The sequence below is a fragment of the Haemaphysalis longicornis genome, unplaced genomic scaffold, assembly GCF_048455015.1.
Source record: "Haemaphysalis longicornis isolate Haplotype H1 unplaced genomic scaffold, Haemaphysalis longicornis Haplotype H1 scaffold_9, whole genome shotgun sequence".
In the NCBI taxonomy this organism is placed as follows: domain Eukaryota; kingdom Metazoa; phylum Arthropoda; class Arachnida; order Ixodida; family Ixodidae; genus Haemaphysalis; species Haemaphysalis longicornis.
This window is the reverse complement of record NW_027526460.1, coordinates 157,465,053-157,482,289: the sequence shown is the minus strand read 5'-3', so window position 1 is coordinate 157,482,289 and position 17,237 is coordinate 157,465,053. Positions and strand designations below refer to the sequence as shown.

The 17,237-nt window shown below is 47.5% G+C and overlaps 1 protein-coding gene across 2 annotated transcripts in view; it reads right to left on the bottom strand.

The window, feature by feature from the left end:
- Positions 1–17,237, bottom strand: part of LOC144153762 (N-acetylglucosamine-6-sulfatase-like) — a 134,521-nt gene that overhangs the window by 30,050 nt on the left and 87,234 nt on the right. For both annotated transcript variants that reach the window (XM_077685473.1, XM_077685474.1), the window contains one exon: positions 9,559–9,765. In XM_077685473.1, the coding sequence (XP_077541599.1) occupies positions 9,559–9,765 (207 nt within the window). The remainder of the gene's footprint in view (positions 1–9,558; positions 9,766–17,237) is intronic.

Sequence of the window (17,237 nt, the reverse complement as noted above, 5' to 3'; positions counted from 1 at the left end):
TTCGAGGGTGTTGTGTACCCCTAGTTCTAGTAGCTTGTCCGTGCTTGCGTGAGGATAGAGACCCAGGATTTCTCTGTACGCCTTGCGTATAATAGCATTTAGCTTCTGCCTCTCCGCTCTCTTCCAGTTATGATATGCAGCGACATATGCAATGTGACTGATGGCAAAGGATTGCATCAATCTGAGGAGGCTTGCCTCTTTCATGCCTGATCGTCTTGTAGACACTCTTCGAATGAGCCTGGTGGCTGTGTTGACCTTTGTCGAAAGTTTGCTTATGGTTTGCCCGTTGCAACCACTCGGTTCTATTTTCAATCCCAATACTCGTAAGGTTTTGACATGTGGAATGGTGGCTCCTCCCTTCGTTTTGAGAGTGGTGATTTTAGCCGTGTCCTCCTTCTTGTGCCGCTGGTGGGGTGGTAGGATCAGTAGTTCCGATTTGGTGGGTGAACATGAGAGGCCTGTGTCTTGTAGCCGTTATTCGATCACATCGATTGCTTGTTGCAGCGAGGATTCAATATGGTCATCGCTGCCTCCCGTCACCCATAAGGTGATATCGTCGGCATAAATGGTGTGCCTGACATCGGGAAGGCAAGCGAGTTGGTTGGCCACATCAATCATAACTATGTTGAAGAGCGTTGGAGAGATCACTGACCCTTGTGGTGTTCCAACGCTTCCGAGTTGTTTCTTTGCAGCTGCATGTCTCCGGCGGTGATTCTTGTGGCGCGGTTTGACAAGAAGTCTCTGACATATTCGAAGGTGCGTCTCCCCATGTTGAGCCTGGAGATTTGTCTTAGGATGGCCGAATGTTTGATCCTGTCAAAAGCGCTCTGTAGGTCTAAGCCAAGTACTGCTTTGTTATCCAGGGAGTGTGTGGGTGGGTCGATTATCTCCTGCTTCAGGAGTAACATTGCGTCTTGCGTTCCCAGCTTTTGCCGGAAACCGATGATTGTATTTGGATATAGTTGCTCTTTTTCAAGGTACGCTTGCCATCTGTTTAGCAAGGACTTTTCCGACGCAAGACGTAAGCGAGATGGGTCGTAAGTTGTCTATGTGTGGGGGCTTGCCAGGCTTAGGTATTAGCATCGTCTTAGCCTCCTTCCATCGCTCAGGTAGTTTCCCTTTTCTCCAGCATCTATTGTAGTAGTTAGTGAGTGCGGCTATGGCCGAGTCGCTTATGTTACGCAGGGCCTTGTTTGAAATACGATCCGGGCCTGCGGCCGATTTACAATTGATGGTTTGCAACACTGCTCTCAGCTCCCATTCCTCTATGTCTTGGTCGAGGAGGGCGTTATCTTCTCCTGTGTATTCCGGGAGGGTTTCGGTGGGGGAGGTCGGTAGGTATTTGTTGTCCAGTCGCAGTCGTAGCTCTTCTTCGCCAAGCTCTTGTTTGGCCCGATGGAGAATGCGTTCAAGCGTATGTTGCTGCGCCCCTTTGGTTCTTATCTCGTCCAGGAGGTGCGGAGCAGTTGCCACGTACGGATTTTGTGCATCTGTCCATCAGCTTCTTGGCATATTGCCCGCCATTGCTGGCGACCGATAACCATGCAGTGATCTTCAATTTCCCGATTGAGTGTTGCTATACGTTTCCGAAGTCTTCGATTGTGTCTCTGTTTCCTCCATCTTTCTTGTAGGGATCGTCTCGCCTCCAGCATGTGCGCCAGGCGGCTGTCTGCTTGGGTGGCAGTACTGTCAAGCTCCACGTCCATGGTAACTGCCGCAGTCGCCCTATTAATGGCATCTGTCCATTGTTCAATATCATCAATTTGCTCGGGGATGCTGCTGAGCGTTTTACGAAAGGCGTTCCAGTCCGTTATACTCTGCGCTGTACCTGTGCGCGCTTGTGCCTTTGATCTCAGAGGCACGGTGATCTCAATGATGTAATGATCGCTGCCTAGCGTCTCGCCTGTGTTCCTCCATCGAATGTTTGTGCCCGCATTGCCGTGTGCTATTTGGGCGAATACCAGATCGGGGTTGGTGTCCCTTTGTACTGACGAGCCAACTCGTGTATATACACCGGTGTCGTTCATTAGGTGATATCCAGCGTTTGTGATCTCCTCCAATAAGCTTCGTCCCTTGACCCCCGTCCTGGGGTATCCCCAATCGGTGTGAGGTGCATTGAAGCCCCCGCAGACGAGCGTAGTGCATCTTCCGGCTAGCTGGATCGTCTTGTGAAAGAGGGCCCTGAATTTCTGTTGGTAGTGCTTTGGGTTACTATATATGTTGACCACAAAGGTACTCTCCTTCTTCTTGCCCGTGACAAGTTCTACCGTGCAGTGCTCGATGGCGCTATTCTCTAGGAGTGTGTGTTCGATATATGTGATTCCCTTCCTTACCAGAGTACACACCCCCTGGCCGGCTCCTCTGCCGATGGTTCGCGCACTCGGTGGTCGTGCCTGTGAGCGGTAACCTGGTAAGGTTGGGATGGCTTCACTGTGTGTTTCCTGCAGAAGGATGACATCTGGCTTGTGTGCTTGCTGTTCAATGTATTGTTGTAATGACGCCCGTTTGCGTAGGAAACCGTTTGCATTCCACTGCCAGATCTTTAGTTCTCTATTGGGAGTTATCGCTCCTCTGGCCATGTTGGGCGCTGATTAGGCTGTGGTTGGTGCATTCCGGCGCCGAGCCTAGCGATTGCGGCTTGCATTTGTATGAGTGTCTCCTGTATTGCCTGGCATGTCTGCTCCAACTTTGGGAGCCTTGCATTGGTGGTTTCGATATGTCTGTTGAGTCTCTCTTCAAGACTAAGCACGGTTGCACGGATCTCGCCGCTGTTGTGTGCCTCGAGCGCTCTTTTCTTGGCTTGTGGTTGTGATGATTCTTCCATTTTCGATTCTTCGTCCACGGTCTCTTCGATGGGCGTCTCTTGTGCGTGTGGTTGCGGTCGCTGCTGAAGGGTGATTAGCTGATCCAGCTTGCTGTTCATATCGGCGATGCGTGCCTCTTGTTCGGCGATGCGCCGTTTCAGCTGCTCATTTTCGGCTCTGAGTGCGATCATCTCCGGGCTTGGTTGTGGTTTGGCTGTGGTTTGCTTGGACATGGCCGGCTGCTTGGGGACATGTGGCTTCAGTACGTCGGCCCACGCTACCCGTTCTTGCGAGCGCGCCGCTTGACCTTTCCGGCCAGTGCAGCGGCTGGCGTTCCGGGATTGGCTGGCGGAGCGTCGGCGGCTGATGCTGGGGAGAATCCCTTCCCTCAGCCAGCCCGCTCCATCGCAAACGTCCCCAACGCAACCTCCAGCCGAATGAAAGTTCTGTTTAAAACCCGGCACTCCTCCTCATATCATACAGTGGAACCCCGATAATACGTCCCCCAGACGTACGACGACCCGCTTCTTACGACGGATCACCGCGGTCCCGGCAAACTCCCGATAGAAACGATGCAGTTGAAACCCCGGTGCACGGGTGCACGTGGTCCGCTTCATACGACGGATCCTGGCGCAAATTTTTACATATTTTACACCACTTCGCTGCCTCAACCCGACCTCCTTCATTCTTAACTCCCTTTTGACGCTGCTTGATGTGCAAAGGTCCGCCGGCTGGCCGCACCACTTGTTGAGCAGAGGCTAGCAAGCAGGCGTGAGCGTTTCCTTAACGCGCCAGCCGCGAGAAGCTGAAGTTTAGGTGGCAGGCGGACCGTGAATTTCAAGCTGCCGTCGAGCCGCCGACGAACGCGAAAACACATACGACGGAACCTCACGGCGATGACAGAACATCCGCTTTCCCCGACCACTCATCGAAGTTTCTTCTTTTCACGACGTTCTCTTTCTATGTCGCTGCTCTCTGCTTATCAATGTCTTTCAAAGTCGCGTTGTCACTCCGATCCTTTCCTCGACAGCGTGCTTCAATTCACGCGCGTCCGCCGCAAGGGCGGAGGCACGTACCCGTTCGCACCGCCATTTTGGGTCACTCGCTGGCCGCCGCAGCAAATCACTGTAGAAAGACCAGGCTATAACTTTCGCCGCAACACGGTTTACTCGCTAAGTTTGAATCATCTCAACTATTTCGCGTGGCAGGGTCTTGTGGGAAACGAAAACACCTGTGTTGAGAACGTTGCCCCAATTGCGACGGCACGGGACCGTTCAAAGGGTGTCTCCACCATGTACGTCAATGCCGTTTTTTTGATCTCCACCTTGTGCTATCGTTCATTTCTCGTGGCTGTGGCAGTTTCACACTCACTTTTTCGCTCTCAATTTGCTCGGCCAATTCGGCCTTATCTAGAGCGCGCAAGGTGTGGGGTTGGCGGTCTATAAATAGCGCCGGGCATGGCGCTTGGCTGGCGGACTAGCTGGACAACATGGAGGGGGAGGGCAGGGGGCACAGAATTGGCGTTGCTTTTTATTTAATCTTGGGATTTCAGCTACAGGTTCGGAAAACTTGCCACAACACGCCAAATATAGCAGTTTAAATACGTTTTTAGCCCACCTGTCACGCGAGACCGTCTACTAAGCCGGCCTTTACTCGCACCCCGGTCGTACGTACGACGCTTTTCCACGGTCCCTTTAAAGTCGTATTATCGGGCTTCCACTGTAATATAATGCAAGCGAAATCCCAATTTTTCTCCTCTTCTATCCCCCCTTCTCACCCCTAAGCTGTGGGAGAACCTATTGACTAGCAGCGAACTGGATGCAAGGCAAATGTGGTCTCCAGAGCGAAGGCTGCCGGCTGATAACATGGCTGCCTGGAATAGCGATCCAGTCCCACTTCACCGGCTCAATAAAACGTTTTTCCCTTACCCACTCACTCACTCGCTTGAGTGCACCATCCTGGTGCAATTTGTTTAGCGAGAGTTGCGGCAAAACACGAGCTCTAGACGTTTCCTATGACCACGACACGCCTCCGGTCGGAGCCCACGTATTGACAGCAGACAGGAGTTCTTAATTGTGTACCACTTCATGATGAACTGGCCAATTATGGCAACTGATAAATAACTGAAGACGTGTTATACCAATTAGTGTTATTAGTGTAATGGCCCTCCCGGGCTTCGTCGGCTACTACCGCTAGTGTTTATTAAAATAAGGCTGAAAATACAACCTATGTATTTATGTTATGCCTCAAGTACGGCAGATGTTTTTTTTTTCTTTTTCTTAAATTATATTTACAAGTATGAAGTGTTTCCAGATTTCGTTTTTTAGAAATGTTCTGCGTATATAACCATCCTGATGAAGTATTATTCTAACTTGTGGCGGTAGTGCCAAATTTGAAGGACAGACAGACAGACAGACAGACAGACAGACAGACAGACAGACAGACAGACAGAGAGACAGACAGACAGGCGACAGACCAAAGAGCCCAAGAAAGGCTATTGTACTTGGAAAACTACTCTGCCCTTCGCCTCTCTAAAGAGACAGCCAGCGAAGCTGAAGCAGTGATGTGCGTCAATAAAGGCGCAGTCAAAAAGTGCACGCAACACTTTTGTTTCTAATTTTCGATTAATCATACTTCCTGGATAATTAGCAGGATAAAACTCGGAAGATATAGAGTTCAATCGTAGTGGACAAATGTGGGGCTGTCCGTTTTCCTCCAGTAAAACTCATGCATGGGCAGAAAACGGTAATTCTGTAACGTTTACAATGTCATAGAGGGCTACCTAATTATTGACAAGTAAAGGTAACTCGGCGTAACGACACAGTCGTCTGAGCAGCATCAAAGTGAAGTGCGCGTCAGTCAAGCGCACGGGCAAGTTAGCGCACTGCTCCAGAGCATGCTGGCTACATCTGCTGGTGCTTGCTAGGCGTGAGCCGATGTGGAACGGGCTCGGAAAGGACGTCATTTCGCATGTTACCGTCTAATTTACAGAGGCCACCCCTCACTTACGTGGAATATTTTTCGCAGTACCAGCCGTAAGTGGAGACACGCCAGATAAGCTCGTGGTTTGACATGACGCATATCGCCGCAGAAAAATACGTAATCGCACAACATTTCGACGCAAGCGCTGCATGCCATTTTTAATGCAAAAATTAACTTAGTCGCGTCGAGTTTCGCCCTCGACCTTCATTTGACCATAGCGCGTATGCAGTGAAATAAAGGTGAAATTGCTGGCGACGGCGAAACCTTGCGTGGCGTAGATTTGGCAGACGTATCACGTGACTCGCTGCCCTGAGCTCCTCCTCCGCTGGGGGTTGGGGCATGCGCGCTCCGCAACATAGATGAGAGCCCAGCCGTCTTCGCTGAGCATTGTACGGGAGCGAAAGGTTTTGAGCCACCGTCCGGAAGTGGTGTCTGACCTCCACGCGGATATCGCTCGGCGAACTGCTTCACTGGAGACGGTCCGGAAGGCCCTGCACGTGAAGCTAGCGTCGGATACTAAGGAAGAGCGAGCCGCTTATACCTGGCGTTATACCTGGCTTCGCGATGTGTGTATACCTAAGTGTAATTGTTACAGCTAAATTAACGGTCAACCACAGAAAACCAACACTATGGCTAAGCCAAGGCTAAGCCAGCTAAGCTAAGCCAAGGTTAAGCTAACCTAAGCCAACAGTAAGCCAAGCTGTGGCTTTGCATATTGCCAGGGTTGGCTGAGCTAAGCCGCAGCCATTTTTGATGCGTGCTTTTTACTTTCTACTCGTGAGATTAAGAAGATTAGCGCAAGTCGCGTGCGATCACACAACTGCTGTGACGATATTCCAGTGGGTCAAACGACGCGCTTATATCCCGGGTCACCGCTGACGGCTGGCACTGCTAGGGTGCTTCGATTCACGTATCTGTGCCGCACAGGGTGGAGAGACACGTATGCATTGGCGCCGCCAGTTTGGGTCGCTCTGTCGGCGCCGCAGCAAGCCTGCGCTATAATTTTCGCCGCAACGCCGTTTACCAGGGAAGTTTGGATCAGCTTAACCCTTTAGCGTTGCTGGTTCTTGTGAGAGCACTTTAACCCAATAGCGGCGACTAGGGACCGTTCAAAAGGTGACTCTGCCCTGTGCGGCTGCGCTAGCATAGAGGCACCCTGGGCACTGTGAAAGAAAAGTGCTACAAGGGCAGTCTGCAAATTAGCCGGGCCGATGTGAAATGACGACCGGCGCGAGACTGTCCGAGATACCCGAGCGAGCTGAGCTGTCTTGTACCCAGCAGGCATTAGCAGATGTCGCCAGAATGATCCGGAGCCGGAAAACGGAAATTTGGACGCTCGGGAAAGCAGTGACTTCGAGGTGGTTGACCTCAATCGGGAAGTGCACCCTGCGGGCCGGGGTCAGGCGTTTGTTAGAGACGGAGTACATCTCAGTGAGCGTCTAGCGGAACAGGTGGGGAGGCGACTAGCTGCGCGGGCGGTAGCTTTTTCAGCGGGGCACAAGCATCCCGGAAGCTCGACTAAATAACAGCCACAGTAAAAATGCGACCGGGGTGAGCGATTGTGATAGAGGTAAAAAGCATAGCGCAAATGAACGTGCCGAAGTTAGCACAAAGGGCGCACAAGAACTCAGAAAGGGGCTTGGGATAGCAATCCAGGAAAGAGAACAGGTAATCGACGTTGCCCCGGTGACCGATGCTTATTCCAATCATTGGAAAGGAATTAACGGAAAGAAAAAGGGAGAAGTGGCTAAGACTACCTACATAAACATGCACAGGGGTAGATCATGGGGGAAATGTTTAGCTGTTCACTGTCAACTAGAAAAAAAAACTGAATTATATGCCGTTGCAGGAACTATTCTTCGAGATTTAGAAGTGCCACCAGTAATGCATAATCATATATGTCAGGGCTGTAACAGAACCGCAGGTACTGGGAAGCGGAAAGGGGTCGGCATGCTTATTCAACAGAGAACAAATTGGCACAGAGTACAGGAAAACTGGGAAGAACATATGTGCGTTAATGGCACGATTGCGGCAAGAGAAACACGGCTGGGAGTCGCCTCTCTGCGGTCAGGGAATGATAGTGAGGTTAGAGAAAAGAATGAAAAACTGGCAAGCTGCATTATGCGGAACCTCCATCAAGTAAGGCTATCGGGAGAGGTGATTCTAGTGGGAGACATGAGTGCCCACATTGAGGACCTGGACGGATACACAGACCGCAACGGTAAACTCGTGCTAGATATGTGTGAAAAACAAAATATATATTGTAGCGTGTAGAGAGAATAAATGTGAGGGCCAAATTACTTGGAGACGAGGGCAAAAGAAGTCCAGTATAGACTACAGCCTCCTATCGGAAGGAGTGTATGAAAGGTTGGCTCTAATGAAAATAGATGAAATAGGCGCCCACAGCTTAGGAAGTGACCGTAAACGGGCGACTTTGACTTTTGGAAAAATGAAAGTTGAAAACCTGAAAACGGTGGTTCACTACTTCGAATTAAACGATAAGCAAAAGGCTAACATTAGCGAAAGCCTGTATGCGGAAATCGAGAGGCAGCCTACCAAGAATTTGGAAAACAGCGAGCTGTTTGGTTTCGTTCAAGAAAAGATAAGGAACGCAAAAGAACGCAACTACTGGAAAGTAAAAAGAAAGCCAAGAAGATGGTGGAACAAGGAACTCAAGCAAGCTATAATACAAAGACAGCAAGCATCGAGACAGCACTGGAAGGCCAAGCGAGTGAGAATGCAACCAGAGGAAATAACTTTGAAGTGGAATTGCTACCGCCTATACAAGGTGGAAGTGCAAAAACGTGCACAGAAAAAACATAAACAAGAAAGTGAGCGATGGGACTTCAATACACGGGCAAAGGATGAAGGTGCGCCGAGGAAGTTTTGGAACAATGTAAGTGAACTAAGGGAAAAGGCCGAAGAAGTAAAACGTCATGTAATAAACTATGAAGGCCAGGTACTAAAAGAGGAAGAGGCGGTACTTCACATTCGCTCAAATATACAAGAGAAATTCCGACGAACGGACAGAGGATTACAGAATTTGATGCCCTTATTTTAACTCGATACGATCTTAGCATTACATGCACTTTTTCGATATTTTCTTCGTTGAAACCAGTTCATAAAACAGGTTAAGCTTGAGCTGTTGTGTAACTTTCCTTCCTTCGTTTTCCTTCACGCTGCATGTAGAGTTACAGTTTAGGTGTCCTAGAACGCCCATTACATGACTTATTTCCTTATGGAAGGCCTGCGTGGTTAGGAAATATTAGTAGCGATAGAGTGAGCAGGCAAGATAAACTAAGGGCAGGCGACAAGGAACCCTTCTATATGAGATCCACTATATTATCCTACCAACCTGTACGCGCTAGAAGCTGTCTTTAGGCTTCCAATTTATTCAAGTTGTTAGATGGGTGTGCTGCACATAAGTTTCTCTTTTTGGGTCGACATTTATTTCGGCTATCAGCGAAGCTTTGTTTCCTTCAAAACAATAATGCTTTTTTGAGAGGTGTAACTGAGGAAGTCGGCGTCAGTACATGCAGTGCTGGCATCTCCGGTTAAATATTTGCAGTATGTTGCTGGATTCTGATTATTCTGCAATTTCAAGTACCCGCCACCACTGCATCCAGAGGATGCCTTAAAGAGATCAATTAACGCAAATGTGCATCTTACGTGGGCACGCCAGCTCCCTTTCACCTTCATGGTTTGAAAAAAAAGCAGGTTGAGATCAAGGGAATACGTTAATTGGTGGGATCTGCGGCATAATAATACTTACCGCGACGCCGTACGGCGCATGACATTGCGACTTGTCGTGTACCTCGCCCTCGCCAGAGTACTCCACCAGGAAGGCATGCCTCGGCCAATTGGAGTCACCCTTTTTATGAAGCAGGGGCTTGAGGGAGACACCATCCATCTTCTCTTTGGGTGGCAGGCCAGCCAGATCCAAGAACGTTGGCGCCAAGTCAACGTTCAGCGCTACACCCTGAAGTTGCAAGGAAACGGCCCAAAACCACATTAATTTTTCCTTTCTGCTTCAAATCTTTGCTCTCGTCGGCTGGCGCGTTTACGTTTACGTATGGACACCTCACCTTCTGTCCAGCTGTATTTCATGCATGCAGGTATTTCTTCATACAACAGCTTTTGACAACGCTGGTATAACCAGGCAGAGTATCAAGTTCCATATAGCGAAAAAACAAAAAAAAAAACAACTTTCCCCGATGATGACGTCGGCGAAGGAACTTTACTGTGATAGACGATATTTGGACATGAGTCCTCTTCCTTAGCTCTTTGACCTCCTCATTCCTGAATAACGGTGAAGCTGTTATTGGTGAACATAAAGCCCTTCATGCGTTTAATACATACTTCTACTCTGTATCTCCGCTAATAATCAAGTTACCGCACCCTTACCTGTCCCTTGCATTTCATTTTAATTTCTGACGTCGCAATCAGTCATGCAGGTGTCTTGAATGTAATTTAAACTTAGACGCAAGAAAGGAATACAGGCTCCAGAGAATTCCAGATTTCTTCTTAATTCGGTACGCGTTATGAACATCCCGCTACCTGCTACAACGAGCCCACCATTCGGCCTCTGTAGCCTATATGTAGAGTACCGAGTACAGGTGCAGACGGCTTGGTTTGAAGCCCCAGCGGGTTTATCTTAGTTTTTTTTTTTCATTTCACAATTTTTTTCCAACTTATATTTTATTTATAAACTCAAATATACGTTTTGATTTTGTAAATAACGGTGATTTGGTATGTTTTAGGTCGCTTTAGGTTTAGAGCGCAGCCAATAACCACCTTGAATTACCGTTCTCCATCGCGCCAAGAGACCTGGGTGCTCTGTGCAGTGAAGCGTTTGGAAACAAGCTACCTTGCCATCGTAATTCAAAAGTTTTTGTCCCCTAGTATTTTCACTCTGCCTGGAAATCGGCTAAGGTATGGACGATTTACAAGTTTGGTGCTGAGCAACGTTTGCCAAATTATCGTCCTATTTTGTTGACATCACATTCTGGCAAACTGATGTAGAACTAATAAGACTTGGTGTTTGGCTGGTTGGTTCAGGTAGCCCTCTTGCCTTCGTTCTCGGCTTTATCGCACTAATTGTTCATTCTCCTGTAATGGAACATAATTTAAAGACATATAAACAAATTTCCTGCAACAAATGGTTATAAACCCAATCTTCAACGCGCTTTCCGAGGGGGGCTTAGCACTTTCACTCCACAGAATTCACCCATGACATTTTTCTAACCAAGCATTGACTTCGCCTACCATATTAACGCAACATTCATCGACTTGCCAAAAGCTTTGGATACCGTTCTTCACTCTAAGCTGCTAAAAAAACTCAACCTCATACTACAAAACTGCAGTCTAGTAGATTTAATTGACAATTTTCTGTCCCATCCATTCCAGCAGGTTAGCTTTCTCTTCATTATTTTACCATTATTTGACGTCACATCCTGAATACCCCGAGGGTCTGGCCTTGTTCCCTTGTATTTATTTTGTTGACAACTTTCCGAAAACCATTACTTTTAAATTTTACATCTTCGTCAAATATTGTGTATCATATAACCCCATTAACTCCCTTCAGGGTCATCACCTGCTTAATTACTCGCCTAATGATTCGCTCTTGGGGTGACATTCGATGTAAGTGACTATTTAATTTGTCGCAAAACCGCCACAATGTGATTTAATACAAAAACGCAGACTCCAGCTTTTAACTAGTCTTAAATTATTTGATTAGACTCTAAAGCATTTAGGATTACAAATCATTTGGCGTTACTTTTACCACTAAACTGTCCTTGTCTAAACATGCTCCAGATCTGCACCAAATCTATTAGAAAACGCGGTTACATACAGCGAACTCGCAAAACAGCAACACGAAAAACTAAATTACTGAATTACAAATCACTAAATTGTCCGGTTCTTAGCGCCCGTGTTATGTGCGTCGTGCTTATCCCGTCGCCTGCGCTATTTTGGAAGTAAAATAGTACCACCAAGTCCTTCTGGCCACCTTTCTGCTTGAATATGCCTCAAATGTTTCGGGTCCCTATAAAAAGGAGAAATAGGGAAAAATAGATTTCCATCCATTAAACGTGTGACCTGCATATGTGACGGGGCCTTTTTCCGATATCGAAACTTTTTTTGTTGTTTAAACCCTACTTCCTTTATGAGCGACTCGATATCGATTTACTTATATTCTTGCATGGTATCGTAAACTAAGCTAACCACCTTTCCGAGAATAGCTTTCTCACGTATGCCATGCCGACTGGAACCTACAGTCATCATGCACTAAATCTCATTGTGTTTCATGGCTACACAAATGCTTTATATTTAGTTTTTTTTAAGAACAATACAAAAGCGGTACTTGCTTCCGGGTGACATCGGGACCTTACCGCTAAACGAATTTTCGAGTCTTATTTAGATTCGTGTTTAAACAAGCTTTTTTTGTGTGCCCAATCGTACACTGCCCACTTAGGGGGTTACTTTATCTGTATCAAAATTGTATTTACAGACATGAGATTCTTGTATTGCACGGAATCGCATTAGTTTTTTTAGGGGTGTATGTGCACGTTTTTCCCCTTCCCTCAAATGGTGCACTCTCACTCGTCGTTGTGTACTAGGCCTGCCCATTCCATGGCGCCTCAGCGGCCACAGCATGGACGAATACATACAAAAAATAAACCATCCCCACGGTGCTCTCTTTCACCAATTGTCGGCCCTTGGACACCATCTGATGTGCAAATAAACTATGTGCTGAAGCGTATTCCGCCTTGAGTTAACTCAAACTCGCGTTTCCCGACATATGCTACCTCCGCAGCTGGACTGTCATTCCAACATGACGGGAATGCGACGAACGATCCTATATCGAGCCCGACGCTCTCAACTGACGTTTGAGGAAGTATCATTCCAGCATACAAAAGCAGTTTATTGTAATCAAATAAAAGTGGGTGAGCAGCATATGCAGCCTTCTTGCCAATAATTTCTGAGTGGCGTGCATGGCTTGCCCAACCGACGCCCGTGCCCGAAGCTGAAGTTATTAAATTGATTGATTATGACGTTTAACCCGCCTACGCTATACCGGCCATGAGGCGCGCCGTAGTGGAGTGCTCGGAACTAGTTTTGACCACCTGGAGATCTCTCACGTGCGCCGAAATCTCCGAAAACACAGGGGTTTTCGCATTTCGCCTCCATCATAATTGCAGCCGCAACCGCCGGGAATCAAGCCCCCGTCCTTGGGCTCAGCAGCACAACAACTCAGCAGCACTCTTTGCCGAGTGCTTGCGCACCACCCTATCGCGAAGTTAACCCCATTTGGGGATTCGCTCTTTCATTTTTCCAAAGATCAAAGGTACTCGTTTATAATCCCTTCCTAAGGTATGGGCTCCCGTTTCTTCTATTCCCATTACCCACAACCATTCATACAGTCCTTGCGATAGGGGGCTGTAGTCTATACACGACTGCTTTCCCACTTGTTCCAAAGTAATCTGTCCGTCACCTTTATTCTGTCTGTTTACTATATAAGATGCTCGTTCGATTCCCGGCCGCGGCGGCCGCATTTTCTGATGGATGCGAAAATCGAAAACACCCGTATGTTCGAGATTTAGGCGCACGTTATAGATACCCAGGTGCTCGAAATTAATCCGGAGCTCACCACTACGCGCAAGTCATCGCCTGCTTAGCCCCGGCGTGTTAAACCCCACGATCAATCAATCAATCAATCAATCAATCAATCAATCAATGAAATGAATACTATATAATATAATGTGTCTCTCACGTGTCTAGTACGCATTGCGGTCCGTGTATCCGTAATGTCTCCCATTACAATCACCTCTCTCGATTGTCTCAACTGTTTGATGTGCCGCTTAAAGCACCTTACCAGTTGTTCATTCTTTCTTATAACCTCACTATCATCCGCTTCGAAGAAATACGCGACCTCCAACACCGTTTTTAGATGCGACGCATCTCTTGCTCTGAGGCATGTCCCTCCTGCGTCGGCGTCGGCGGCGTCCGCACGCCACCTGCGCATGCGCGCCTCTCCTCCGCTCTTCTCTCCGACAGCTGCATGCAACACTCTTACTCCGTCTCATTAGCATAACAGCTGCGCATGTGCCCTTCACTTCGCTGCGCTCGCGTTTGCTCCGGCGCCGCAAGCGCGCTGTCTCCTCTCCTTCAGGCGCTGTGAATATAAAGCGGGTAGCGCGCTGCGGCGGTTCAGTCAAGCGCTCGCTCTCGCTCGAAAAACGGCAACCAGTCTGTCTCTCAGTAAAAGAATGAAAATTACGCCCATCTTGCCGCGTATGAGAACACCTGCATGTGATGGAACGCATCGTACGCGTTCACAACACGTTTCACCCGATTTAGAGAATCAACCCAATGGAAACGCCAATTGAACCCCCCGATGCGTCGCATTACATCAGGGTTTCCTCGCGAGAAGATGGGCGTAATTTTTTTCGCCCCGGGTCGTTAACGCACATGTGTTTATCGCAGTTTGCGTTTACTCTGTGCCTATTGGTTCCCTGGCTAATAAGGATGCGTCATAGGAACCGTCCTCTTGTAATTAATAAAAAAATAAAAAAAATTCGCAAATCAAAACGAACTTATGAAATCCCACATGTCTAATACAGCTCGTTCACGTGACTGACCAATCAATGACAAAAAGATGCAGTTTCGGATCACGGGTTTCATCACACCATCATGGAAGCGTAAGGTTAGTGAAGTGTAAATGCGGTGAAATATTGACCAGGGATTAGAAGACAATAAGAGACTAACTCTAGCTTTACTGCCAACATTTCTTCCCGCTCTTCCTTTTTAATCGTGCCAATCCCGCGCCTGCAGTTTTTTGGCTCACTGAATGCTCCTTGTCCCTTCTTTCTTCACCGAAACATCCGTAGGCACCGGATCCTCACATTGCCTGCCATGTTCTTGGTTTTTTCGCAGTTGTGCGGCTTTTCGTTCCCCGCGCCACAAAAATGCGTTGTCCCCAACTTCCTTGTAGCACGTTTTCGGTTTCTGATAAGCGGAATCGTCGGTGGCATGCCCGTGACACATTCACACACTGAGAGTACTTGAAGAAAACGTTTTCGTTGCCAGGTCTGTTGTTAGGGTTTATTAATGTTTTTCTCCTTTGAGGCGTACTTTTTTCTCTTTGAGGGGACATTTTTTCTTTGAAGTGGGCCAGGCTTTATGACGCCAAATTCGATGCTCACTTGCCTGTCAGTAGAGGTATCTGCTTGCATTGAAACCTTGGATCGTGGTTTGAGTTGTTCTTTTTTGTGCAAGACAGAATAGTAAGTGAAACATCATTTAAGTAATTTGTGAAAGAAATCGTAATAAGTAATCTCTAAACTTAGTGAAGGCTAGTTATTTGTAATTACTTCTGAGCAGATCTGACAAAATAATCAGTCAGATCATTTATTAACATTTGGGAAGTTATTTCACGAGCTATGCCCTTGGGGTATCCGATTTTTAGTCCATAGTGTTTTCTGCTGCAACTGACATTGGTAAAGCGGGGCGGGGACAATTCTCCCCGTATGCAGTGCAGCTGTGATGCCATCATTCCCCGTGATCTCCATGCTGGGATGAGAAGTTCGTTGCCCTGGTCATCGCATGGGCTCCTCTTAACAAAGCTCGAGAGCATGTCTGTTGCTATATTCTCAATAGAGTTGTCCAGGATGGAGAACATGGCACGTGTTCGGTCACGTGACCGTACTTGGACGTGACGCCACTCACTCTCTCTATTCACCCTTGGTGTTAGGTGGGATGCACTCAGCCAAGCTTTTCATGTTCCATTAATACTAAGGGTAGCTATACATAGTTTAACGTATGTCGGCATATGTTCGACAACTCACACGGACTGTTGTATTTGTCGGGAGGTGGATCGGATCGTGAGGCTGGTAAATTTTTAAAACCTGTGAAATGGAGGCAGTGGGAAAAGATCTTTTTTGCTACTTTCTGGTAACACAGATTACCCCCCATCCCCCCCCCCCTCCCCCATGAAGTCTTAATATGCATGAGTGTTGCGTGAGACGACGATGCTCTGGAAGTGGGTGGGCGAGAGCATGCACAAACTTGTGTCTCATGAAACTACACACTAAACTTTCTTACAACCTTTTTGGCCAAAAATGATGCAGCAAAAGTGCATGAAGGGTATTGGGAGGCCATTACACCTTTTTTTCTTGAATCTTAACATCTTTCTTTGTATCTCAACACCCAAAAAAAAGGTATTGACCAACTTACACACCCTCAGTTTTGGTAGCGTGTTGAAAGGGTGTAGAAAATGTGTTCGGCAGCCGGTTGATTAAGGTCACGCATGCAGTATCACTGGACTGCGAAGTGCAAGACATCCCCTGATAATCTTCTCCAGGTCGTAGGAAATACTCAAAAGCAAAAAAAAAAATTGTTCGCCTGCACTGATCGCTCGTTCCCATACACTGTGTGCCTCATGACCTGAATTTAGCTTTGGCACGTGAAACTGGAATGTGAACGTTTAAAATTTAAAAAAAAACTATATAGACACATTAAACATTTTTACGCCCTCATTGCCTAAACAACGGGTAGTATAAAGGGAATAAGCGTGTTGGAAACTCATAACACCCTTTGTCTTAACTTGTGGCCTTAGACTCTCTTTGTGTGGAGAAAGGAGTCTTGACCAACTGCAACACCCTTGGTTTTATGTATGGTGTTGAAATGGTGTGAAATAATTGTTGACTTGCAAAAAAAACGGTGGAGCAGGGGCTCGACCTAGCTTCTTCCGGTGTTGCGAGGTTTTGCTGCCTTTTGGTTTGCTCAATTTTGTTAAGTTTTGCGATGTTCTTGCTAAGCTAGGCCAACTGCTGAGGGGTGCCGCCAAGTTTTGCTGGATTTGTCATGGCTGCTTCAGTGTGCACCCACTCCCCCCGGACAGCGGATCCAAGGGGGAAACAAGCTAGGTGGACACCTATCTCCGCGATTTCTCTATAGCCTTGCACCCCTAGTGCAAACTCCGCCAATTGTTGTGCGGTTTTGTATCCCACAAAGACTAGTGCCTTTAAAATGGTGTATTTAAAAGTGCGCATACGCATCCACCCCTTGTGCTCCAACTTGAATGAGCTTGAAAGCCGGCTTCACTGTTATAACACCCTATCTGCGGTGGTGCACCGTTTACAGGCGCCGCAGTTCTTTTTCTTGGTATTTTTCGCTGACGCCACCGAAACTATCTCAACCGTAAACAGCACCGCTGGTTTTAAATTATGCCAATTCTTATTGTTTTAAACATCGTGACGTGCAAACCTTCCACCGCTTGTAGAAAATGTTCATTCGACCCGTGTACACGGGTATGAAATACCTGCAAAGTTGAGGTCCTTTGCCTCCTCTTTAGTTGGCGGTCTTCCACACCCTTTTTCTTAGTTTCCAACACTCTAAGTTTTGGCTTGACACCCTTGTGGGAAAAGAAGGTGTTGAAATAATGAACACCCT